The sequence below is a fragment of the Pristis pectinata genome, chromosome 38, assembly GCF_009764475.1.
Source record: "Pristis pectinata isolate sPriPec2 chromosome 38, sPriPec2.1.pri, whole genome shotgun sequence".
NCBI classification, from domain to species: domain Eukaryota; kingdom Metazoa; phylum Chordata; class Chondrichthyes; order Rhinopristiformes; family Pristidae; genus Pristis; species Pristis pectinata.
The window spans coordinates 5,103,021-5,128,707 of NC_067441.1; the positions used below are offsets into that span (position 1 = coordinate 5,103,021).

Sequence of the window (25,687 nt, forward strand, 5' to 3'; positions counted from 1 at the left end):
ATCAGCCTGCTTCACGGGCATCCCAGCCAACAATTTAATCATTCATTTCATTCACCTCATACCTGCACACAAAATGGCTGCAGTGTGCAACATCTGCAAAATGAACTGCTGTTAAGTGCCTTGACTGCTCCGATACCAGCAACCTCTTTTACCAAGGAGGACAAGGGCAGCAGGTGTATGGGAACAACAGAAACCGCAGGCTCCCCTCCAAGTTGCACACCATTTGACGTGCAAATAAATACTGCCTTTTAGTCATTAGTTCACACTCAACAATGTTGACTCACCACGAGCACAGTGATTCAAGAAGGCAGCTCACCACCACTTCATCATGGGCAAATATAGGTGGGCATAAATGTTGGCTTTGCCAGTAGCATCACCATCCCAATAAAGTAATAAATAATATATTTTTTAAATTACCTGGCTGCAATACACCAACATCCTATCCCAGATATTTGACAATTTTATCTTAATCCTCTGCTACCAATTCACGCACATTAGATGCATTTTTTCAATGTGTTTCTAAATTTAACAGGACCTGGCATTGTGGCTGTGAAGTCTATTCATGTGCCATTATACCTGGTTATTAAGGAACCCTTCTGCCTGCTTCACATCGCGCAGGAAGATCTGATAACCGTATACTTGTGCCAGGAGGTTATGCCTGTTCTCCCACATCTGGCTCAGTTCGTTCCACCCTGTGTCAAGAGCTTGCAGCCGTTGGTGCAGGAACATGTATTGGGCATCGGTCTGGTCTTGTGTCACCTCCTCCCCGACACTCCTCATCCTCTCGTAGTCATTTTTGTAGTTATCAATTTCTTTTTTGATGTTCTCGTGCTGAGTGAGGAGCTTCTCAGCATCGGCCAAGTTCGTAGCCATGTCTTCTGAGGCAATGGCTGTCTGTGTCCGGGACAGCCATGACTGGAAGTCGTCTAGGTCCCGCAGGAACTCTTGCAATTTGCTGGCTTCCCCCAGCGATTCTTCCCTTCTCTTCATGGTGTCCTTAAGGTCCTCCCAGACACCGCTGATCTCGGAAAGTCGAGCTAAGATGGCTTGAGCCTGCTCCGGGTGTTCTGCGGCAAGCTTCTCGGCTTCTTTCTGCAGATCGTCCAGTTTACCCTGGATGGCCTCCAAGTCCCGCTCCATTCCAGTCAGCTTGCGCTGAAGGGCCATCACACCAGCCAGGTCATTTCCAAGACTCTGGGTTGACTCAATGACTTTGGTCTTCTCTTTAATCCATGACTTTGTTTCATTGCACTCCAGGTGGTAATTCTGAATGCTGAGTGCCGAGCTGAGCGCTTCCTTCTTCTGATCCGCCAGGCCACGGAACTGATCCCAGCTGGAACAAGTAAATTAGAAAATGATCAGAGTTTGTTCACTGGGGACAGGCTTAAACATCAGTCCTCCAAAGCTAAACGTACATTCTCAGTGAAATCTAGCCAGTGAGGATTGCACGTCAGTGGAAAGAAAACTAGAAGCATTCTTGCAGGTCCCCAATATATGCAGCTCGCCCACAGGAGAAGAATTTCCAAAAATTTATATTCACACAGGGAACCATTGTAAGACAAACTCCCAGGTACATCCTGTGAATACTGATACATACCCGGGCCCTGTAAATACTAATACTCTCCTGGGACTCCTTTAAATAATGACCTCCCTTAAGTACCTGTATAATTAATGACAGATTCTCAGGGACCTACTGTAAGTACTGTCACTTTCTCAAGGATTCATGTAAGTACTGACTCTTGGGGAGCCTCTGTAAATACTGTGACTCTCAGAAATCTCCTGGGAGAACAAGCGCACTTAGGTGTCCCTATAAAACTACTGAAACTGACAGAGACCTCCTGCATACACTGGCACAATTCCACTGAACTTCCCTTTACATATTGACACAATTCAAAGAATCCCTCTGTAAATCCTGACACTCCCCTGGTGACCCCCCTATGAATAATCTCACATTCCCAGGCTCCCTTTTGATGGTTCCAGAGATCTTTTGTAAATACTAACACAATTCCAAGGACCTCCGGTAATCTTGGCACACTATCAGAAATCTCCTGTGAGCACTGGTGCACTCCCAGCAGCCCTTACAAATACTGGCAGACTCTCAGTGACTCCACATGAATAGGGTTACACTCTCAGGTAAAAGGGGCCAGTTTAGATGGGTGCCTGGGTCAGCTTGGACCAGTTGGGCCGAAGGGTCTGTTTCCGTGCTGTAAGACTCTATGACTCCCCACAACCCATCCATTATCAATACACGTCCGATGACATTGCAAAAGCAGATTTCTCTCAAATATTTCACTACATTTCAAAATTTCTGTCTTTAATAAGCAAACCCAAGGAAATAAATTATAGATAAAAACAGGCTATTCTGGAAACACACAGCATGCCAGGCAGCATCTGTGGAGAAACAAAGTTAAGGTTTTAGGTCATTTACCTTTCATCAGAATTAGAAATCAAAAGCCTTCACATGAAGAGAAAGAACAAAGTGAATGTCTGTGATATTGAGTGAACTGATTTCCAAGCATTAGGGGTACAAAAAGGTGAAGTTAACAAACAGGGTAAATATAGGGGTACCAGTAAATGTTGTATATTGGTTTTCCAAACGATATGATAAGGTGCCAAATAAAGGGTTACTGCAGAAAATAAGATTACAAGGGATGGGTGGGTGGGGGGGGGGGTGGGGGTGGGTGGAGGGAATAATATATTGGCATAGATCGGGGAATGGTTAACACAAGGAAAACAAAGAGTCAGGATAAATGGTCTTCTTCGAATTAGCTGTCAGTAGCCAATGCTGTGCCACAAGGATCAGTTCTGAGACTTCAACTATTTACAATCTATATTGAGACTTGGATGAAGGAACTTAGCGCACTGAAGCCAAATCTGAGTTAGCAAGTTGTGAGGACACGAACAGCCCGCAAAGGAAAGTAGATAGGTTAAGTGAGTGAGCAAGAAGTTGGCAGATGGAGTATAATGTGGAAAAATGTGAGGTTATCTACTCTGGAAGGAAGAATGAAAAGAAACAAGATATTTAAACAGAGTGAGAGTACAAAATGCTGTTGTACAAAGGGATTAAAGGTGGATACCTAGTGTGAACCATAAAAAGATAGCACGCACGTACAGCAAATAATTAATAAGGCTAATGGAATGTTGGTCTTTATTACAAGGAGTAATGATTATAAATATAGGGTTATTTGGATGCATCTTTCCAGGGCACTGGTGAGACCACACATGGAGTACTGCACGTAGTCTTGGTCTCCACGTTTAAGGAAGGATGTGCTTGCATTAGAGGTGGTGCAGAGCAGGTTCACTAGATTAAATGAGTTGAAGGGGTTGACAAATGAAGAAAGGTTGAGCAGGTTGGGCCCATCACTCAACAGAGTACAGAACAATCAGAGGTGATCTGACTGAAATGAATGAGAGCGATTGATAGGGTGGATGTCCAGACAATGTTTCCCATAGTAAGGTAATCTGGAATAGGAAGCACAACTTCAGAATAAAGGGTTGGCCAATTAAGACGGAGGTGAGAAGGAATTTCTTCTGAGGGTCACGTATCTTTAGAATTCTCTCCCTCAGGGAGCTGTGGAGGCGGAGTCACTGAATACATTCAAGGCAGAGACTGACAGACATTTCATCTACAAAGGAGTCTAGGGTTATGGTGAAAGAGCAAGGAAGTGGTGTTGAGGCCCAGAATTGATCTGCAATGAGCCTTCTGGTTGGCAAAGCAGGCTCAAGGGGATGCTTGGGCTACATCTGCTCCTGTTTCTTATATAAATGAGTGAATAAAATATGGAAATGGAAGAAAAATAACAAGAGCAGTGGCACAGAAACAGTCACCAACAAATTTATATTCATTTATTTGGGGATGTGGGAATGGTCTAAATAGTTTTTCTTCTGCTGACACTGACACATCGTGCCATAAATTTTACCATCAAAATTGACCGGTAGTTTGGGTGAGACCACACAAAACAGTTCTGTCTTTGATTCCAGCAAGTGCTTTGCTGACTTTGTTTGCACACTAACAATGCAAGGAGTCTCTTTGCTCTTGTAATGGGCTCACCTGCTGTTCAGCTGGTCTCTCATGCCAGTGACCTCATCCTTGTTGCGGTGTTCAGTGCTTAGCAACTGACTGGCAACCTGATTGACAGCTGAGATCCGGGAAGCTTGGCTGTTCATCTCTGGCTCAAGTGTTTCAAACCTGAAACCAAAATTTAAACAATGAATACAAATTCCGTAATTTTATTCAACATCAGTTCTTACGATAATGCGTTTATACATTGTCTTTAGTATGGTAAATCTACCCAGGAGCAGCATTAAACAAAATTTGACAGATCTATTTAAGATGATATTTAGACAAGTAACCAAAAGTTTCATCAACAAGGTAAATTTTAAGAAATATTTTGCAAACTGTTAAATGCCAAAGGTAGGTGGGTTAGCCCTCCTCTGGTCTGTTTACACCTTTTTTTGTCCTCTGCGAGACACTGATTTATTCAAAGAATCCTAGTCAACACAGTAGCGTACAAGTTAAGCTCCTGGACTAATGTTCAGAGGCGTGGAATACTGATCTGGAAATTTAAGCTCAAATTGCACCATGGAAACTGGGAATTTAAATTCAATTAATTGAATAAATCTAGTACCAGCAATGGTGCCCATAAAACTAGTAAGCTCTCTTAACAGTCCAGTTATGTTCGTCAGGGAAAGAAAACTGCTGTGGTTCTGGAGGCCGTCTAACCTGTCCTGATGTATTGCTTCCACAGCAACATGATCTATTCTTAACTGCCCCCACAAAATGGTCAAGCAAACCACTCAGTTTAGGGGAATTAGGGATGACCAATAAATGTGGTTCTAGCAGGAGAAAGCTTTAGGAAAGAACAAGGAATGGGACAGTATCTTAAATTATGCTGATGGCATCAAAACTATTTCAAATGCAGTGCTACTTTGAGGACAAACAAAATAATCAATTTGGGCAAATCAAGATATCCAAATTTAACTTTGTGTTTGCTGTGGTGTTGGTTAAGGAGGAAGTACTAGGATTTTGCTGCATAAACTTCTTCAAACACCTTTTCTCATTTTCAAATCTGGTATTAACTCCCTTTATTGTATTCTTTCCTCCAGTAAAAGTCATGCCTTAAATCTTCTAAGTGCACCAGGGATGATTTCTGGTGGAGTACAGAAGATGGGATTCAAAGGAAACTTTAGAAACTACTAAAGGATTCTGCTGAAGTAAATGGGGCAAGGTAATTGAGGAGTTTAAAATTTCAATTTGTAGTTGTCACTGAGGTTAAAATAAATCTTTGTTCAGAGGGTAGCTGGAGCACTGAATACCCTTCTGTCATTTAATGAGGCAGCAGGGGAGAGCAGGGAAATGGGAATAGATTTAGCGTAGAAAAGAGCTGGTTCAGAAATGAACAGCTGGCGAATGGCCACTGCCTACTATGATTGATCGAACAAGCACAAAATACAAGATTGCACTTTACAGAAGAGGAAAAGTTACAACTAGAATACACAAGAGAGGTTGGAACAAGTACTGTTAACATTCATCATTAACATCCTGGGTGCCATTATTGTTGCAGAAACTTAAGTAGACCAGCCACCTAATTACTATGGCTACAAGAGCAGATTACAGACTGGATATCCAGGGGTGAGTGACTCAACTGGCTCCTCAGAGCCTTTCTACCATCTGCAAAGCACCAGTCGGGAGCAGGATTAAATACTAACAACAGCACTCAAGAAGCTTGGCAGGGGCGGCAGAGTGGCACAGCTGGTAGAGCTCCAGCCTCACAGCTTCAGCAATATGGGTTCAACCCCAATCTCTGGTGCATATTCTCCCTCTGACTGTGCAAATTTCCTCTGTGTGCTCTGGTTCCTTTCTGTGTGCCAAGAACATGCAGATTGGAAGGTTAATTGTCCACTGTAAGTGCCCCGAGTGTATCTGTGAGTTTAAATGTAGTGAAGTTGATGGGAATGTGGGGAAATAAAAAATGAGATGGTAAATGGTGCTTCACGGTCAACATGGACTAATTGGACCAAAGGGCCTTTTTCCATTCCGTATGACTCTATGTCTGTGCCACAATCCAGGTGTCGAAACAGCTCATTCAACCCTCACCCTATTTTCCAATCTAACCATTGATTCTTTTCATTATTGGCATACTGCAGCTTGCACCATCAACAAATTGCAATGCAGTTACTCAAGAAGGCTGCTTTGACAGCACCGCCCAAACCCACAAGGTCTACTGGTGTGAAGGACATGGAAACACCACCACCTCTAAATCACACACCATCCTGACTTGGAAATAAGCTGCTGTTCCTCCACTATTGATAGCTCTAATTCCTGGAACTCCCTGCCTAACAGTACTGTGATAACGCCTTCACCAGAAAAACCACAGAAATCCAAAAGCATGATCCTTCAGCACCTTCTCAAGGGCAATTAGGGGTGACCTGCAAATGTTGGCCAATCAGCGATACATATATTTCATAAAAGATAGAAGCACTCCAAGTTTACCAAATATATTAATTTTGTTTTAAAAGTAACTTCACTTTGGCTATCATACCTGTGCTGAACCACTTCCAAATCCTCAAGTTTCTCAGGAATCTCCATGCAGTTCAGCCACTGTTCCTTCTCATCGATCCAAAGTGTACAGGCATCTGCCTCACTGAACATCTTGTAAAGTGCCAAGGCATCCTGCAGCGTCTGTCTCCGTTGCTGTGCCAAAGCGACCAGCTCCTCATACCTCTGTTCAATGGCTGGCAGCCTGCCATCCACCTCAGGAGAGTGGGCAAAATCATCTGGCAGGCTTCGAGCCTGTTCGTGTAAGGCATCAATAGTGGGCCTGTGGTTGTGAATCTCCTCTTCCACATCCTTGTGCTTTTTGGCCAGTGTCTGTGTGGAATACTCATCGTGTCCAACATCTGTACTGGACGCAATGCGCAGTGTATCTAGAATCCAAGCCTCAATGTCATTGGCGTCAGCTTGGAATTGGTACAGGTTAGAGATCTCATTCAGTCTCTGCTCCCGGAGAGCTGCCAATTCTTCCAAATGTGCCCACAGCCCTTGAATGTCTTTGATTTTTTCTCTGACTTCATTGGCTCCAAAGTGTCCTTCTTCAATCAAGCCCTCCCCTTCCCTTATTGTCTGCTGGAGGGGACCGCTGCGCCCACTCATCTCGTCCTTGAACGAGTTGTGCTTGCTGATCAGCAGCATAACATTGGTCAGGTCCTTGCCATAGTCTTCCGATGACATGATCTGCTCTTTCTCCCGGATCCAGGACTCTTCTTCACCCATTTCCCAAAAGAACTTCCAGAGGCGGCGGGACTCCTCAAGCTTTGCACGACGTTCAGCCGCCAGCTTACATAGCTCCTGATAGCAAAGCTCCAAGTGTGTGATGCGGTCACAGACAATCTGAGGGTCACAGGGCTTGTAACCTAGTGGGAAAATAAGCAGGGTTTATTATTCTTAATTGCTGCTCATTCAATGTCAATTAACAATATGTGGATATCCAGTTTTTAAGAGAACATGCACAACGCAACAATTGCCTTGCACTGCCTCCTTATCAGTGGAAAAAGGGAGCTGGTGCAGAGCAGTACACACAGCAAACTGCATTTTTCCACACTTAACTTGCGAGGTTGCTATTAGTTGCCTGAATCAGAGCTTGTGGCAGTGCCAGCTTTTGCTACACCGGAACAATCACATGTCCCCTTACTCTCAGCTCAAGCTCATGGGGAAGAGCACTCTACCACATAGGCAGATAATGCTGGCTATTAGATGAGATATGGACAACAGTTCACCTCTCTGATCATGAGGTTTCCTCCTAATTCACCTTATGGGTATATCATTGGTTGCAGAGAATATTAAGATGGAAAGCTCTTCTGTGATAACAGCAGAGAAAGGTATAATAATGAAACTTGTCAAAGTGTAGTGTATTGAAGATACAACACAATATCATCACCACATCTCCTGTAGCGGAGGTTTTATGATCAGTAAAATTCAGACTGTAAAGATTTTTTTGTTGCAGCACCCAACAAAAGCTCTTGCACGTATGAAGTATAGTTTCCCATCTGCACACCAGCTTTACACGCTTTGGCCATTGTTTGTGAGGGCAAAGCAATTAAGGCAAAAAATGAAAGTGGCTACACAGGTTGATAGGGTGGTAAAGAAGGCATATAGCATCCTTGCCTTTATTAGTCGAGGAACTGAGTTCAAGAGTCAGGAAGTTATGTTGCAGCTTTATAAAACTCTAGTTAGGCCACATCTAGAGTATTGCATTCAATTCCGGTTGCACCATTAGAGGAAGGATATGGAGGCTTTGGAGAGGTTCACCAGGATGCTGCCTGGATTAGAGGGCATGCACTATAAGGACAGGTTGGAGAAACTTGAGTTGTTTTCTCTGGAGCAGCGGAGGCTGAATGGAGATCTGATAGAGGTTTATAAGATTATGAGAAGCATAGATAAACAAATGGTATTTTTTTCCCCAAGGGTTGACATGTCTAATACCAGAGGGCATGCATTTAAAGGTGAAAGTTCAAAGGAGATGTGTAGGGCAAGTTTTTTTTTTACACAGAGTGGTGGGTGCCTGGAATACACTGCCAGGGGTGGTGGTGGAGGCAAATAGGATAGAGGTGTTCAAGAGGCTCTTCGATAGGCACATGCATATGCAGGAAATGGAGATATGGGTATTGTGTAGGCAGAAGGAATTAGTTTGGTTGGGCATTTGATTACTTGTTTAATTAGTTTGGCACCAAAATGGGAAGTGTCGATACAGGGACTTGCCTTTCAGACTGCCGCATCTGACTATTACAGGTATGCAATGGCTTATACAGCTGCAATGCCATCAATAAGCCAACAGTACTTACTAATGTTATAATACAGACCTCAGTTCCAAGTTACACTTGGAGTGCATGGCTGTGACTGTGTGTTCCACATGCAGTGAGCAGTTTATTTCAATTAGGGAACTTTGGGCCACAGCCAGGCATGACTCTGCAGGAACAGAAGTAAAACTACAGGCCCACTTGTTCACTTAAATAGCTCTATTTTAAAAGGAAGCCTTTCATTTGCTGTTACATGACTCTGGCTCTTAACCGGATGCACCATTTCACACATCAGCCTGACCTGGGAAATATATTGGCATTTCTTCATCTTGACTGGGTCAAAATTCTGGGATAACCCTATCCAACAGCATGGACTTCAGTGGATTTGGCATGCCATTTCCCTTGGGTACATTTAAAACCAATCACTTTTGGAGGAGATGAAGAGAAATTCCAGCTTGATCAACTTGATTAGTTGGGTAGCCAATGCACAGATAACTAGAAGAGTACAAAGATGAGGGAAACTGAAAGGAGACCCCCAAATGTCACATTCTATAACACACCAAGCAAAACATGACAATAGTTGTAGGAGTATGAAACACTGAAGCAAGGACTGTTCATACCTTCCTCACTGGTAGTAAACTTCTGAGCACCAGCGTTAACTGTTTTAACTCGTTCTGCCTGGACTGCAATATCTGCCTCCACCAGCGTGTGAGTCTGAAGCAGGTCTTCAACACCATGCAGGTGTTTGCCATAGTCTTGTGACTGCAGGCGACTCTGAAAAAGAATTATTGCCGTTCATTCTGACAGCCTGCAGCTGGGTTCATTTCCAATCACATTTAATAGCAATAGCATCACCTCAGTGCACCAATACACAGCAGCGTTGTCAGTGTATTGACTTAGTGCATTGATACCCATATATTAGATGAAGTGCCATGTTTATAAAATTGCCAAACTCAGTGCTGTGGATGGAAAGAATTCATATATTTATTTATCAGCTCACAGGATGTGGATGTCACTGGCAAAGCCAGCATTTATTGTCCATCCTAATTTACCTGAACTGTCCGACATGTTATGCAGTTTCAGAAAGTGGTTAAGAGCCAAAGTGGATGAAGACAACAGATGAGAAGGGAATCCATAAAGCAGATGAGTTTTTAATAATAGTTTGGTAATTTCATGATCATCAATGTTGAAATAGTTTTTTAAATAGGAAGGATGTGGAGGTTTTGGAGAGGGTACAGAGGAAGTTTAGCAGGATGCTGTCTGGATTAGAGGGCATGTGCTATAAATAGAGGTTGTACAAAATTGCGTTGTCTTCTCTGGAGCAGTGGAGAGTGAGGGGAGACCTGATAGAAGGTTATAAGATTATGAGAGGCATAGATAGAGTGGTCAGTCGGTACCTCTTCCCCACGGTCAAAATGTCTAATACTAGAAGGTTTACATTTAAGGTGAAAGGGGTTAAGTTCAAAGGAGATGTGCGGGGCACTTTGTTTTTTTTTACACAGAGTAGTTCGGTGCCTGGAATGCGCTGCCAGGGGCAGTACTGAAGCCAAATGCAATAGAGGTTTTTAAGAGGTTCTTAGATAGGCACATGAATGTGCCGAGAAGGGAGGGATATGGACATTGTGTCTGCAGAAGGAATTAGTTTAGTTAGGTGTTTAATTACTGGTTTAATTAGTTTGGCACGACATCATGGGCAGAAGGGCCTATTCCTGGGCTGTACTCCCACTCCAAAACCTTGAGCGCAAAGACTATAGTGCAGATCTGAGGGAGTACGGTACAGTCAGAGATGCTGCTTCTCTGATGAGATGTTAAACTGAAGAACCTGTCTACTCACTCAGATGGAGGCAAAAGAGTCCATGGGACTAGTTCAAGGACAAATGCAGAAGCTTTCACTGATGTCCTGGCCAATACATCCCTCACTCAACACCACTGAAAGAGATTGTCCAGTCATTATCTAAGCGCACCTGTGAGCAAAACACCTGGCGTATTTGCTACAACAACTGCAACTCAATGATTTTAAACTGTTTTTGAAACTAACATGAAAGGCACTGAGCAAATTAAAGGACGTCCTTCTTTTCTTCAGTCTCTGTGCCCATGCTCTTTGGGATCTAAATTGTTGCACGTCATTAATACTTTGCCCTTCCTCTCTTAAAAGCTGTTTTTACCCCTGCTCCATTCTCACCTGGTCCTTCACATCTCCCTTCTGACAGTCTCCCTTCCCTATTAAAACAAGAAATGCAAGCAGGAACAGGCCATTCAGCCAACTTGTGCCTGCTCCAATTTTCAATATTTTCAAGGCTGATTTTTAACCTGGCAGCACTTCCCTGCACTAACTCCATATCCCTTGATTCACTTTGTATCTAAAAATCTACTGATCTCTGTTGTGAATGTGCTCAGAGACGGCCTCCATTAGTCTCTTCGGTAAAGAATTTTGAAAATTCACTACCCCCTGGGTGAAAAAATTTCTCCTCATCTCTCTCCTGAATGACCAAGCCCTTACCACGACCTTGTGATCCCTAGTTGTATTCACTCCAGCCAGGGGAAACATTCTCCCTGCATCTACCCTGTCAAATTCATAAGAATTTGGTACATTTTATCAAGAACAGCTCTGTCTTCCAAGCTCAAGACAGCAAAGGTCTCTCAGTTTAACATCCCATACAGGTGTTCTCATACAGGCCCTTCGGCCCACAATGTTGTGCTGAACTAATTAAACTGGTAATTAAATGCCTAACTAAACTAATCCCTTCTGCCTACACAATGTCCATATTCTTCCATTCCCTGCACATTTATGTGTCTAAGAGCCTCTTAAACGGCCCTATCATATCTGCCTCCACCACCACCCCTAGCAATGCATTGCAAACACCCGCCACTCTGTGTATAAAACTTGACCTACGCATCTTCTTTGAACTTTCGACCCTGGGAAAAAGATACCGGCTGTCTACTCTATCTATGCTTCTCATAATCTTATAAACTCCCCTCAGCCTCCGCCGCTCCAGAGAAACCAACCCTAATTTGCCCAACCTCTCCTTACAGCAAATGCCCTCTAATCCAGGCAGCATCCTGGTAAGCCTCTTCTGCGCCCTCTCCAAAGCTTCATCATCCACATCCTACCTGTAACGAGGCGAACAGAATTGAATGCATAATTTCTTGTATGTGAATGCTCAGTAAGACCTGAGGGATGGGTGGTAGGGGATGGAAGCTGCTGTAATGCCACTACAAACCTTCATGTCTTCCATCCAGTCCACGATGTGCAGCATCTCCTGGAACATCTTCTGCAACTCAAGGTTCTTGACAAGACGCTCGCGGCGTGCTTGCAGCAGTTCGCGCAGGTAGTCCCATAGCCGAATGACATTGTCCTTCCTGACGGTGATGCGCTTGATGTCATAGTAATGCTCAGCCTGCAGTTCCTTAGCCACAGCCACCACTGCCTGCACGCGCTCATTGTACGCATTGATGTCTGTCTCAATGGCCTCGTGCTTCCTTGTAGCAGCTTCCACTGCTGCCAGATCCAGTCCAAAATTATCCTGGAACGATTAAGAGGTTCAGTTAGAGAAAGAAACCCTGGGAATTAGACGCACGCATTAGGCCTGTGAGTTTCCGATTCAGACTTCAGTTCTCAATCCCACTCTTATTTTGACTTGTCTGCCTGTGGCCCCCTCCACTGCGATAGTGCGGTCCAACATAAATTAGAAGGACAACTTATCTTCCATCTAAACAATCTGCAGTCTTCTGGAATGAACACTGAATTTTCCAACTATAGGTAAGCTGCTCTCTCATTTTTTTCCCATTACCCTTTCTCAGCCCGTTTCTTTAAAATGTCTCATGAACGGTCAGTACTCACGCTCGTTATCACCTAATCTGTTTTAACCCATCTCCATGTAGTCTTTTGTCTCGTACCTCATTCCTTTCCCCATCTTTGCTTTGAAAAAATGACACTCCTTTCTCCCCCCCAAAAGTTCCGAGGAAGGGTCCCTGAACCAAAATATTAACTGGTTTCTCTTTCCACAGATGCTACTTGAATGGCCGATTCTTCTAGCATTTCTGTTTTTGTTTCAGATTGCAAGATTCCAGCATCTGCAGTTTGATCAATCTGGGTGCAGCCAATCAGAAAAATTAATAGAGAATAAGGATAAGGGAGAGAAGAGGGGGAAGATTAAACAAAGGGTGAAGTATGAGTGGAATGACTTATTATCTGACTGCCAGAAAAGCTAGTTAAACAAAATTTAACAATGTGCCATGCACAGATATCAGGACAGGTGACCAAAAGCTCAGTCAAGGAGGTACGCTTTAAGAGTGTCTTAACGGAAGAAAGATGTGGAGAGGTTGAAGGAGAGAATTCCAAAGGGCCCAGGCAGGTAAAGGTACGCGCTGCATGAGTGGAGTTGTGAAGTCAGGGGACGTGGAAGTTGCAGTTTTGCATGAAACTGAAGGTGGGGCAGGGCTTAAAAGTATGGCTGACGATTTTAAAATTAAGGCATCCTTAATCAGGCGCCAGTGTGGGTTAGTGAGACATACAAGAAATTTAGGACTGAACTATGGGCTGGTTTATTATCCACCATGTAAACTGGCAGGAGCCATATTACTGCTGCTCTAAGTTTGGACAGGCTGTTGCGGGAACAATGTAATCAAAACTATCAAGTTTAAGCCAGAGCACGTGCCCTCTGCCTTTCCCAGCCCCTCTCTTTGTCGTGAGAATAAATGATTGCACACAATAATAGTTAGATAATGACAGACATAGTATTTTATTTGCTTGTGACACTGTGCCACATTGCAGTGAGGACAATCCGAACAAAACACTATAAGGCACTGTGCATCAGAAGCAACGATAGATGCCTCCCAAATTGTCTTTTCTCTTCCAGGTGGTGACACAGCTGCTGTGCATTCTCTTTTCAGTTTGAACTTTCTGTGTTTGTGACTTTTGTTTTGATCAGTAAACATCTGTCCCCACTGCTCTATTGAGCACAAGCTGATTAACATGCCAATATTACAAGGGATTTTACTTGAGAATGTAAGGGAACAAGTAACAATGACATTTCTGAGTATCAGGAACTTTCTCAGGGAAGATTAAGCAGCAATTTTGTTTTGAAAAAGAGACGTTCAGGTAACGTGTGGAGGTTCTCCGGATCTGTGGAGGGAAATAAACAGTCGATGTTTTGGATCGAAACCCTTCATCAGCTCTGGTAAGGAAGAGGGCAGAAGCCAGAAATAAAAGGGTAAGGGAAGAGGGAGGAGCACAAGCTGGCAGGTGATAGGCGAGTCCAAGGGAGAAGGGGAAGGTAGGTGGGTAGGGTTCTCCAGATCATGAGACAGATATGCCAAAGTTGTTTGGTTCAAAAATAGGGGACATTAACAACGAAATATTTCACCCAAAGGTAAATTAAGTTAAAGTACAAGTTAATAGAAAAGGATATTCATTGGCAAGGAATTGAACAACATTTTACATTTACGTATCGCCTTTATCTCCTGGTGCTTCACAAAGAAAATTTGATATCAGCCACAGAAAGAGACGTCAGAGATGTCAGGAAAACCAAAACCTCGATCAGGGTTCAGCTCTAAAGAGTGTCTTCAACGAGGGAGGTTTGGGAAAGAAATGCCAGAGTTTTGGACCCAAGAAACAGAAGGAATGGACAGCAATGGCTGGGTGCTGAAAATGAGAGAATCAGAAGAGCATAGAAAGTTGTGGAGTCAAAGAGGTTACAGAGATTAGGAAAACTGAGGGCCATGGAGGAAGGTGAAAACAAGGATAAGAATATTAAAACTGAGGCCGTGCCAGATTTGTCAAAAAAATAGGGATTTTTCTCTGGCCAAATGTCTTTTTTGCTTCGACACATATCTGTGCACTTATTGGCCTCAACACCCAAATCTCAAGACACAAGAGCCTGCAGATACTGGAATCTGGAGCAAACAATAAACTGCTGGAGGAACTCAGCACATCGAGCAGTGTCTCTGGTTTTCCCCCCTACAGACGCTGCTCGACCCACTGAGTTCCTCTAGCAGTTTGTTTTTTGACCTAAATCCGAAGGTCGGGTTCCGCATAACATTTTGCATGATGCTTAGTTACTTTAACCTTCTTCTCCCACGGTGATATCAATTTACATGCACCTGTCTCTGCTTACCTGGGAAACAAGGCGCTGATTTTCACTCAGCCACGTCTCTCTCATTGCTGCTTTGCGGTCAAACCGGTGAGCAAGCTGCTCCAGCTTCTCCTGTCGGATGAGCTCCGTGCGCAAGGCAAGCTCCCGCTCATGCTCAGCTTTCTCCAGCCGCTCCCAAGCCTAAGGAGGAGTTAAACGGAACATAGGATCAAAAAATTGGTAATGGCACAGAAGACGACTTGGTCCATTGAGTCAGTGTTACTTCTGTAGAGCATTCTTTTCAATTCAATCACTTTGCTCTTTCACTCAGATCTGTAAATCAGTTTCACTTCAGTCCTTAGCCAATTTCCTTCTCAAACCCCTGACTTCTTTTCCACCACCCGTTCAGACAACTCTACCACCAGGTAAAACAAGGACGGCATGGAAGCACCATCACCTGTGGGTTCCCCTCTAAATTACACATCATCCAGCCTTGGAAATGTATCACTGTTCCTTCATTGTTACTGACTCTAAATCCCGGAACTCCTTCATAACGGCACTTTGTCTCACAGACTGCAACGGTGCAAGAAGGCTTTGACCCGAAGGCAGCTTACTGACACCTTCTCAAGGACAATAAATGCTTGTCTTGCCAGTAGCACCTCAGTCTTGTAAAATTAATAAAAGTCAGCCTCTTTAATGAGTTCTGACTTCATCATGATCAAGTCCAGTGTTCTGGAGCTTTCGAATTACACTGGAGGCTGTTTGACTGAATGGAATTACCCTTCAGATGAAAATTTTCTTATCAAAATTAGGCTAACTGAAGCATCAATTTCATGCAAATCCTGTGAAACATCACTTATTTACCAGCAGAATTACACACAGACTCCTCACCTTGTTGATGTCTGATATGAGTTTACCCTCCCGTGGAATGTAGACTTTCTGATTGTTGGCCCGCATTTTGCTTTGTATAGTGAAAAGCAGCACCTCTAGATTACCCTTCTCGATAAATCTGTCAAGAAAGCATGACAAGAATCCCACTTAACTGCATTTAGTGGCACTGTGAAAACAATTGCTGAGGTGAATGGCTACCCTGAAAGTTCACTTTAAAAAATAATTATTGGGAAAAACATCTCAACTTTTGTAGGTGGAATAGCTGGCTGTCATTCTTTCAGATGGAGCAGCTGCTTTCTATTATAACAGCTACAGGGAAACAATGGAGGAGAGCCTGAATTTGCCCAGCCTATGAGCTGTAGACAAGAATGTTAATCCTAAAGTGTCAATAAAGCCAAGCAAAGATAACTTATCTTTGACCTATCAATTTTTCTTGGCTGCATGATGCATAGGGGATTCCATGATCCTCCGTTGGACTCACAAGAGCACGTTGTCAGAGCACGCCTAAGTGTTTAAACCTAATAAACAGACTTTTTTGAATATACTAGGGTTCCCATTCTTAGACTTCCTTGATTGACAGGACCTTGTGGGTGTGGAACACCGGCAGATGTTAAATCCCCATTCCCGAAAATAAGTGTTGCTGAGGTTCTATTCCATTTTCAACATCCTTCCTTGGTTTCTTCTAGGTCCTTGATTTTTATCTTCTACCTAAAATGATTCGGTGATGACACTCCAGTGCATTAAGAGTAGTATACAACAAGTAGTAGACATGAGACATAGTCCAGTGACAAATAGGCCAATGAGGTAAGAATAGGAGATTTTCTCATTTGAAGGAGACTACTGAATCAGATGGGCTTTTACAACATCCAGTAATTTTACCATTACTGAGACTACCTTTAATTCCAGATGTATCTAATTATTTGAATTTAAGTTTACCAGCTCCCCTGGTGGGATTCAAACTTGTATCTCTGGATCAATGGTCCAGAACTCTGGCTGCTAGTCCAGTAACTTAATCCTTATGGCGGGGAGGGGGCAGGATCTGGAGGGGGAAACTGTTCTCTCATGAAAGAGGTGACAAAGATTGGGCTTTTAGAAAAACCGGAGGCGACTTATTGAAACATTCAAGATTCTGAGAGGGATATCATGGTACATGCCAAAATGCTGTTTTCTCAAAGCATAATGTTTGGGACATCACCTCAGAATAAAGGTCTGTCAGTGAGGACTGAAATGAGAAGAAATTATTCACACAGAGGGCAACGAGTCTTTAAAATTCTGTACTCCAGAGGTTTGTTGTTGATTAGTCACTAAGTGCATTCAAGGTTGAGATCAATAAATTTTTGGATGACACTAGACTCAAAAGCTACAACTGAGCTTGAGGCACAGGATCAGCCATGATCTTAATAACTGATGGAGCAGCATCCACGCCTGATCTTTCTTATTACCTTATATACAGCAATTCTACGATCAACTCTGAATAGAGGATGGGTGCTCCAGTTTGCTTACTTGGGTGGTTTCTCCACAGTGCGGTACGTGTTGAATGCCTGAAGCTGGTTCTGAACCCCGTTTAGGGAGTTAGCCAGTTTGCGGTCATTCAGGGTGATGATGGTAAACTCAATCCATTGCAGGAGGTCGGAGGCGAGAGTCTCATACTTGTCAATCATGTTGTCTGCTTCAATTGCATAGTCCAGCACCTGGGGCATACAAAGGGTGGAGTAAGTACTTGTTGGTACATGATGCATCACAGAACATCGATAACAAATAATAATGATTCTGGGTATGTGTCACTGATGAAAAGAGGTTTAATCCAGCACAGCAGAAATCCCTGCTCAGTGCTTATTAACTGATTATGTCACTTGCAGTGCTGCAGTTGTTTTGAGCTCCTTGGTTACAAAGAGAAAATCTAAATGCAGGATTCCTGTGCTGATTGATACCCAGAAAGCATGTGCACAAAGAGGATCAACTGTGATGTCTCTGTCTCAAACAGCTCATTGATCAGTGTCCTACAGAGTAGAATAACTGCATCAGGGAAAACTGTAAGACAGGGTGCAAGAATGTTCAGAAGGAAAAGACAAATAAAAATCAAGTTTAACCACAGCTAGTGACAGTGCAGCCAAGTGGAAAGTTTATTTTTTAATGGTACTGTGTGGAGCTTACAACCTTTGTTGAGACAGCATAATTATTCTCATTGTTTCTCATACCTTCCCAATGCGTTTCCCCTCCACGGCCAGTGCTTTCATCTTGGAGAAGTAGTGATAGTAAGTGGCGACATAAGTGATGATAGATTTTTCATCAGGCTGGTCCACACTGACATCTGGAACAAAGGAGGGGAGAACCCAGAATGAGTCCAGCAACTGCACTGCACCATTCTATAAAATTCAGCACACTATCTCCCAGACATCAAACTTCTGGTGCTTTGCAGTGAAATGAAATCAAGGACATAATTTTTAACAAGTGTCTTAAAATAGAAGAGAATTAGAGAGGGAATCCCAGAACTCAGGGCCCAGGTAATCAATTGTGGAGAAGTGGAAATTTGGGAATATGCCATGCTGGAACTGGAGGAGTACAAAGGTCTTGGAAAGACTGCACAGATAGGGAGAGCTCCATGCCACAAATGGATCTGAAATAAAGGATGGGAATTTTAAAGTCAAGGCATTGCCAGACAGGAGAAGGAGTTAATGGAAGCTAACTAGAGAGGCTGGTAACAACTGGGTCACATGGACTATCCTGAGTCTCTCAGTGGAGGTGATGACATTTTGTGGAGGTGATCCAAGCCTCAGAATTATCCTTTCAATTCTCCTTCTCCTCGACAGCTATGATCTCCAGCAACTAGCAGAAGGATGTCTAGCCCATTACACTAGCCACACTTCCCTTAATAGTAGAACTGAGATCTACCCAGTAAACACACCACTGGTGCTAATCACTAAGGACTAATGCAATGCTCTTTCAATTTTCCTCAAGATTTCACTTGCTTCCATTAAACCAAGCAAACTGTAAACGTTAGGATTGAGTGTTTGTCCATAAACATGTGATAATGCACCTTCAGGATCAAGCAACTTGGTGAGTCCCAAGTGTTGCTCTGCCACATTGAAAGCGTTTTGCAAGTTGTAATGAGCATTAGATTTCTTCAGTTTGTCAAAATCAATTAGATCGGACCTGAAAAGAAGAAAAACAATTTAAACAAAATACCAACATGCCAACAAAGATAATTGGATTCAAACTTTTGCATTCTATTACCTTGTTTATGAATTCCAGGATCCCAGATGTTTCACAGATTTACGCATTATGTAAACCCATGCCCCTCGACATTCCTCATTTTTTTATGTGGTTGTACCTTTGTATCATTTATTCCAATCACCAACTTCAAAAGTAATTGTTACCTTACACCCATCACAGGCATTCCCTCTGCTCTTTCCACCTCCCCACTCAGCAACTTGAAACATGCTTCTCACTTTTCCAGTTCCAATGAAGGGTTCTTGACCCAAAACATCGACTCTGCTTCTTTCCCCACTGATGCTGTCTGACCTGGGAATGGGTTAACATGAGAGCTCAAGCAAAACTGAGGAACAGTAACAATAACTGGAGGGATGGGAAAAGTTCAGTGAAGTTTCCCAAAAAATGAAATCATTATAACACAGCAGACAATTCTACATGGGTTTTTTGCAGAGCAATCCAGTCAAACTCATTCCCCCCAGCATTTTCCCATAATCCTGAAGTAGTTTGGCATTCAAGTATTTGTCTGATTTCCTTTTGAAAGGAACAATTAAACCCGAGACCACCACACTACAAGTTCTGGATCATAATCACTTGCTGGACATAATTTTCTCCCAGTTCACCTCACCCATGCATTTTTTTGCCTATCACTTTAAAAGTCCTTCCCTGGTCCTAGAACCATCAACGAATGGGAACACTTTCTCTCTATTTAAACATTTCAAAATTTGTCATCAAATCTAACTCTAACAAACCTCTACTCCAGAAGAAACATCAGGCTTCTCCGGCCTATCCTCTGAACTGGAATTACTCATCCTTGGAACCATTCTGGTAATTCTTTCCTGCACTTGCTCTAGGATTTTCACACCCATCTTGATGTATGGTAACCAAAACTGAATGGAGTGTTCCCGTTGTACCCAAGCCAGTGTCTAATAACGGTTCAACATAAACTCCCTGCTTTTGTATTCTGAGCAGAAAATGAATAGGGCCTTCTGAAGATGGGGCATGACAACAGGAACAGCACAAGGAACACAATGGAAGTCTTTAAAAGATGGTTGAAGGCCATGCCTGAGGTTAAGGCAAAGGCAGGTGGTGGTGGAGGGGCAATGGGTGCGAATCACTGAGCGAATTGCAAACAAGGATTATGAAAATTAGGTTGCTGATCAGAGGGGACCAGTGGAAGTCAAAGAATACACAAGTGACAAGCAAGCTTGTCACTCCTCCGCAACAGGACACAAGTCAATAGAATTTTGCAATTTATACAGGAGGTAGAATTCCAAGGATGAATAAGCCTTTGGAAAGTTACTGGAGAGGGCAAGAGCTTGGAAGAGAATTTCAACAGAAGTGGAAGAGTTGTGTGGGGGGGGGGGGGGGGGGGGGGAGATAATACTTAAACAAGATAGAGTAGATGATCTTGATAACAGGTCACTGAGACTGCATTTTAAAGGGCTTAACTTGAGGAAGCAGCCAGTCATGTATGTGTTATCCATGAGGAACCTTGTCTCTTGAAACACTGAAAACCTTAAACTAGCTTGGAAAAAGTAATCATCAATACCATGTAATTTTAATATGTGGAAATTATAGATATGTGCTGTAGCTTTACACAATTTTCATGTGGAGAGTCCGATACGCTGTTGTGAAGGATTCAGTGCTGATGTACAAAGAACGAAACGTACCTGTGTTTGTGGACAATTGCATTGAAGGCCAGTCCATCCCTCCAACTTGTGGTGAAGTTGTGAACATTGACATTGGGGTACCTGCAAACCACAGAAAATATCTCAGTTTTTATTGGACAGTAGAGACCACTGGACCAAAACACACACGTGCCAACTGAGAGCAAGAAGTTAGGGAAGCTCATCTTCAATCAAAGAGAGCTTAATGACTGGGATGGCTCTGAATAAAGTGATTTATTAGACGGACTGAATAGTCTCCCTGATCAATAATTATCTGTGTAACAACCTTTATGCTGCCACCTAACTGCAGGTGTGGAAGAGCATGTGAACAAAAATCTCACAGGGAGCACCTAAACACTTAATGCAACAATAATGAAAGACATGGACACCAACTCCCTTGCACCAGGTGGATGAAGGAAGGCTTCTAGAAGTGAAAGACTCTATGGAGAGCCCTAAACTTTGAAGAGTGAGTGAGTGTGTGTGTGTGCGCATGCGCGCCTGTGCACACATTCTTCAACGCAGTGTCATACTCTTGTTGTTCAAGTGCAGCATTAATAGATACAACATGAATTTTCATACACGTTCCTCCAACAGAATCTCAAATCTCAGTTATAAATTCTGGTTCTGATTAACATTTCCAACACACTCTATGCTTTGTGAATGTATTTATTACGAGGAGCTATCACGTTTCCCACAGACTTACCCTGCTGTCTTCATCTGACACCAGAGTAGAAGTGCATCCTTGGCAGATTTCTTTTCTTTGTTGTCTTCTGTTTCTACACTAATATCCTGGATCTGTAGAAACAAAAAACACAGTCAGCACGTCTGTAAGACAAAGGACAAGCTTATATCCTGCAGATTGAGGCAAAGGGAAGTTTTTGAAAATCAAATAAAACTGCTGGATTTCTGAAATAAAAACAAAAACATGCTGGAAACATTCAGCAGGTCAGGTAGCATCTGTGGATAGAGAAACAAAGCTACATTTCAGGGCAAAAACCCTCTGTCAGTGCTGGTGAATAGAGATAGAAATGGGTATTTTAAGTTCCAGAGAGGGTGGCGGGGGGGGTCGATATGAGAAAGGAAAAATCTGTGGTGGGGTGAGACTAGGTCAAATGGGTTAATAGAGCAGTTAGAGGGTGATTAAGCACAATCAACTTCTAACTTCCTGATTAAACCATGTGACCTGGTCTCACCCTTTCACAGATATTCTCTTTGTCCTATCCATCCTGGCCGCCATCTTTTCTGCAATTTAAAGCAAGGCATTGTTAAGCTTTCCATACTAACTGAAGCACAGAACACTGGGAAGTACCAAAGAAGTTTGCATTGTCAAAGGTGCTATCCATTCTCAAGAGACAAGTAAAATATTCCACAGCTGTTGTTTTCAATGACAGTGTAGGTATCAGTGGTGTCTTGAGGCCAATATTTATCTTTCAACCACAATCAGTGGAACAGATTATTTGATCATCACTACCCTAGTACTTTGGGAGCTTGTGGTGCATTAATTGGCTGCTGTGTATGCTGTGAAACAATATCTACACTTCACAAAGTACTTGATTGGTTGTCTGGTGTCGTGTTTGGAAACGCCTGCAAAGGGATACATATGAAAGCAAAAGCAAATATTTCTTTCGTTCTGGAGAGTCCTTTACTCAACAATGGCCATTTACCACGGCACCTTGTGAGACAGTACCATCAAAAAAGTTGGGGAAAAAGAACATAGGGGAGAGTAAACGTGCAAGTATATTACTTTTCAATCAAGAAGCATTCTAACCCAGTTTCTAGAGAAGCTTTGCAAGCTAGCTGGTTAAGTACAGTTTGTTGTGCACTAACTTCCCAACTATAATTCCCTCTAAAGTTGTGGGGAAGCTGCAGTGAGAGTCCATGCTGAACAGATGACAAAGATACTTCTGAGATAAACAAACAAGGGATATTCATGATGTATACAAGAATATGAATACTGCTAAAACACTAAAAACTATGCTATTTGCAGCAAATTTCAGTGCAAACGTGGTATAAAGTTCAAAACAGCATGGTCCACAAACTGGTTGAACCTATATAGGATAGTAAGCAAAGCTAACATAGTGTTGTTGGAAGGATGGGGATTGTTTGGAATTACCAGTGGATCTTGGATTCTTTCTGTTGAAATCATAAATATCCCTTTAAAAATGATTGAGTTACAAGTGCAGCTACTGTTTCTATTATCAAGATTAAAAGTGCCGATGTACTTTGTTGCTGGTCTCCTACATGAACAATAGATTTGTTATTAGATACTAGAGCCTGCTTGAAAATGGAAAACAACAGCAGCTGATTGTGGAACTGATCAGTGGTGATGATGAGCAGCCAGCACCTTACTCCCGGAATATTTTCTAAGTGCTAAGAAACTAGGAACTAATGGTACCTGGAACCGAAGGATGATGGTCCATATCAGGCCAAGAGTGAGGCGATGGTTCCCATCAACAATGTCATGTGACCCCATGTTTTCCAGATGCACCTTCTGCTCCTTCAAGAACTGCAAGGCCTTATCCACATTCTCCAAACAGTGAATCCGCATTCGTCCTTTGGTCGGTTTGGGCTGGAAACAGAGACAAAGGTCTTGGGGTTAATATCACTCTCAAATCTAAGACCTGGCAAACAGATCACTTGCCGGCTGAACAAATTTATCAATGACAAATAATTCACGGAGTGAATCAGCAAATATTAGAAACTTGATTTTGAAATGTTAAAGATCTGTGTGGCACCCAATGTCTTTCCTCAGCTTCAGCTTAGGGTCTTGCCTCTTCAAACACCTCTTTGAAGACGTTTTTCAAATGGATGTTATTGTGAAACAGCAGGAAAATCCTGCAGGATTGGTGCACACCCAACAACCTGTGCAGCTGTCAGTGCATGGAGTACAGACATTATTAAAAAAAAGAGGAATGTTAAAAACAAACTTCATTAGAGTGCAATTGTAAAACTCAACTAATTGGCATTAATTCCCACTGAGTCACACAAAAATTTAAAACATCTTGGATCTTCAACCCCAGATTTCCTAGCCATCAAAACATTCAAGGATTAGAAAGCATGCCCTGAAATATCTGTCCTGTACAGTCTGTGGAAGTTAGAATGTGTCATTAGGGATTAAAATGTGATTAACCAGTAGCCGAGAGATGCACTCACTAGCACTGACATTAAATAAATGACCTACTGCATTCCTCTCCCCATGCATACACTTGTCATCAGAGGCTATTCATTCATCTTTATTTACACATAGAAAGTTCATCAAACAAGAAAAGGCCCAGAGTGCAAAAGTGTGATTGATTCAATCCATAAACTGAAATTAAGATGAAGATACGAGTTCACCCACACAGAGGGATAAATATGTATGCCTCATGAATGACTCACTCCATTCCCCTGCTGTCATCAGCCCACTCCTGCTTCAGATCAGTTCGCTTACACAAGTTCCAAGGAATCTCATCACATATAATAGCTAAATCGGTTATACTACATTTGCAGGGAGCATGGTTTAAAAATTCTCCTTGCATTATTCCAATCGTAACTCTTAAAAACGTATTTATCTTTAAAGAATGGATTATTTGCAGAAGGACATCAAATTAATCCTTCATTTCCTAACATCAGTTCCATATCGATAATTTACTGCGAGCACTGCTACAAGTACATTTTGAATATAGAAGAGGTAAATAGTGTCTCTCTGAAGTCATCTGCCAATTTTCTATACCTTCCCGTATAAAGAATACAGATACTGGCAGGCTCCTGGGACCCTAACCAAGATGCTTTTAAAAATACTCTTCCGAGTTTGGCACTCAAAAGGAAAACAGCATCAACATCTCAAAGTCTTTTATATGGTTTTTACTAGTGTTCTACAAATGTACCAGGAGAGTAATCAGATATAGCTACAAATTTGGCTTTTAAAATCCCTATCATGTACTGAACCACTTTAACAGAAAAGGTAAAAATGCAACTCTCTTATTGAGGGGTGGAGACAATGTATGTTCCTGGGCTGTAGGTTGCATCGAATAAGTGATTAAAACAATGCTTGATGAATGCTAGTAGAAAAATATCAAATGTATTTGTGTAAAATCCTTTGCTCTTGAAGACATCAATCTATTTAAAACAACAGGAAAAGGAAACTACATATGTGCACCTGCTGGTTTAATCCAATAACTTCAATAACCTGGAAAACAAGTCAATGCTTTAAATGGCATGAAATGCCAGAAGTGTAAGTTTGTGCACAAGGCGAGGACCTTTACCTGGATTCTGGGTGCAAAACAAAATCAATAAGGGTGTTCACCTTCGAAGGAATTTACAGCACAGAAGAACGATTCAGCCACGTGCCCAAGTGAGCTGACAAAGAAATACTTATGCTAAGCCCATTTTCCCAATTCTAAAGTAGTTAAGGTACTTCAAATGCTCATTATAAAAGCAGGAATGCTGAAAATACTCAGCAGGTCCAACAACATCTGTGGTGAGATAAACAGAACTGTTTCAGGTCAGTGGCTGTCCATCAGAATGGTCATCGACATAAAGCTTTAACTGTTTCTCTCTCCACTGATGCTGCTTGACCTTCTCAGCATTTCAGGTCTTTTCTTGGAATCATAGAATTATACAGCATGAAAACAGGCCATTTGTCCCAATGCATTCTGTTTTTATTTTGGACTTCCAGCATCTGCAATCTTTTTTTTAAACTTGTCAGTTGCTCAACATGCTGGGTTCAATTCCTTGCTTATCTATATATCAACCCTTCAAAGTGGGGCCTTAGATAGCATCAGCAAAGTGCTTACTCATTTGAAGTATTATTCAGGACCTACATATGCACTTGCTAAAGGATGTGCCAAATAACTAATAGAAACAATATTTGACTGAATTTCTTCTCCATGGCCCATGGAACTGAAGCTCAGTGAATCTGCCAGCTGAGATTAACTCACCAACAACTCGGGACCAAACCTGAAGCTGTGCTAGACAGTGAGTTTCACCGTTACACCTTATCTTCATTGGTTAATGTAGGGAGCTCTATCATAGTACGGTACGGCATGGTAGCGTAGCGGTTAGTGC

General features: G+C 42.4%; 1 protein-coding gene across 5 annotated transcripts in view; it reads right to left on the minus strand.

The window, feature by feature from the left end:
• The window catches only part of LOC127587104 (spectrin beta chain, non-erythrocytic 1-like), a 261,405-nt gene that overhangs the window by 48,597 nt on the left and 187,121 nt on the right, over positions 1-25,687 (minus strand). For all 5 annotated transcript variants that reach the window (XM_052045324.1, XM_052045327.1, XM_052045323.1 and 2 more), the window contains 13 exons: positions 23,037-23,210; positions 21,345-21,436; positions 20,645-20,725; positions 18,799-18,914; positions 17,960-18,072; positions 17,265-17,452; positions 15,762-15,879; positions 14,913-15,071; positions 12,018-12,320; positions 9,417-9,570; positions 6,543-7,413; positions 4,052-4,189; positions 577-1,333 (listed from right to left, as the gene is read on the minus strand). In XM_052045324.1, the coding sequence (XP_051901284.1) occupies positions 577-1,333; positions 4,052-4,189; positions 6,543-7,413; positions 9,417-9,570; positions 12,018-12,320; positions 14,913-15,071; positions 15,762-15,879; positions 17,265-17,452; positions 17,960-18,072; positions 18,799-18,914; positions 20,645-20,725; positions 21,345-21,436; positions 23,037-23,210 (3,264 nt within the window). The remainder of the gene's footprint in view (positions 1-576; positions 1,334-4,051; positions 4,190-6,542; positions 7,414-9,416; positions 9,571-12,017; positions 12,321-14,912; positions 15,072-15,761; positions 15,880-17,264; positions 17,453-17,959; positions 18,073-18,798; positions 18,915-20,644; positions 20,726-21,344; positions 21,437-23,036; positions 23,211-25,687) is intronic.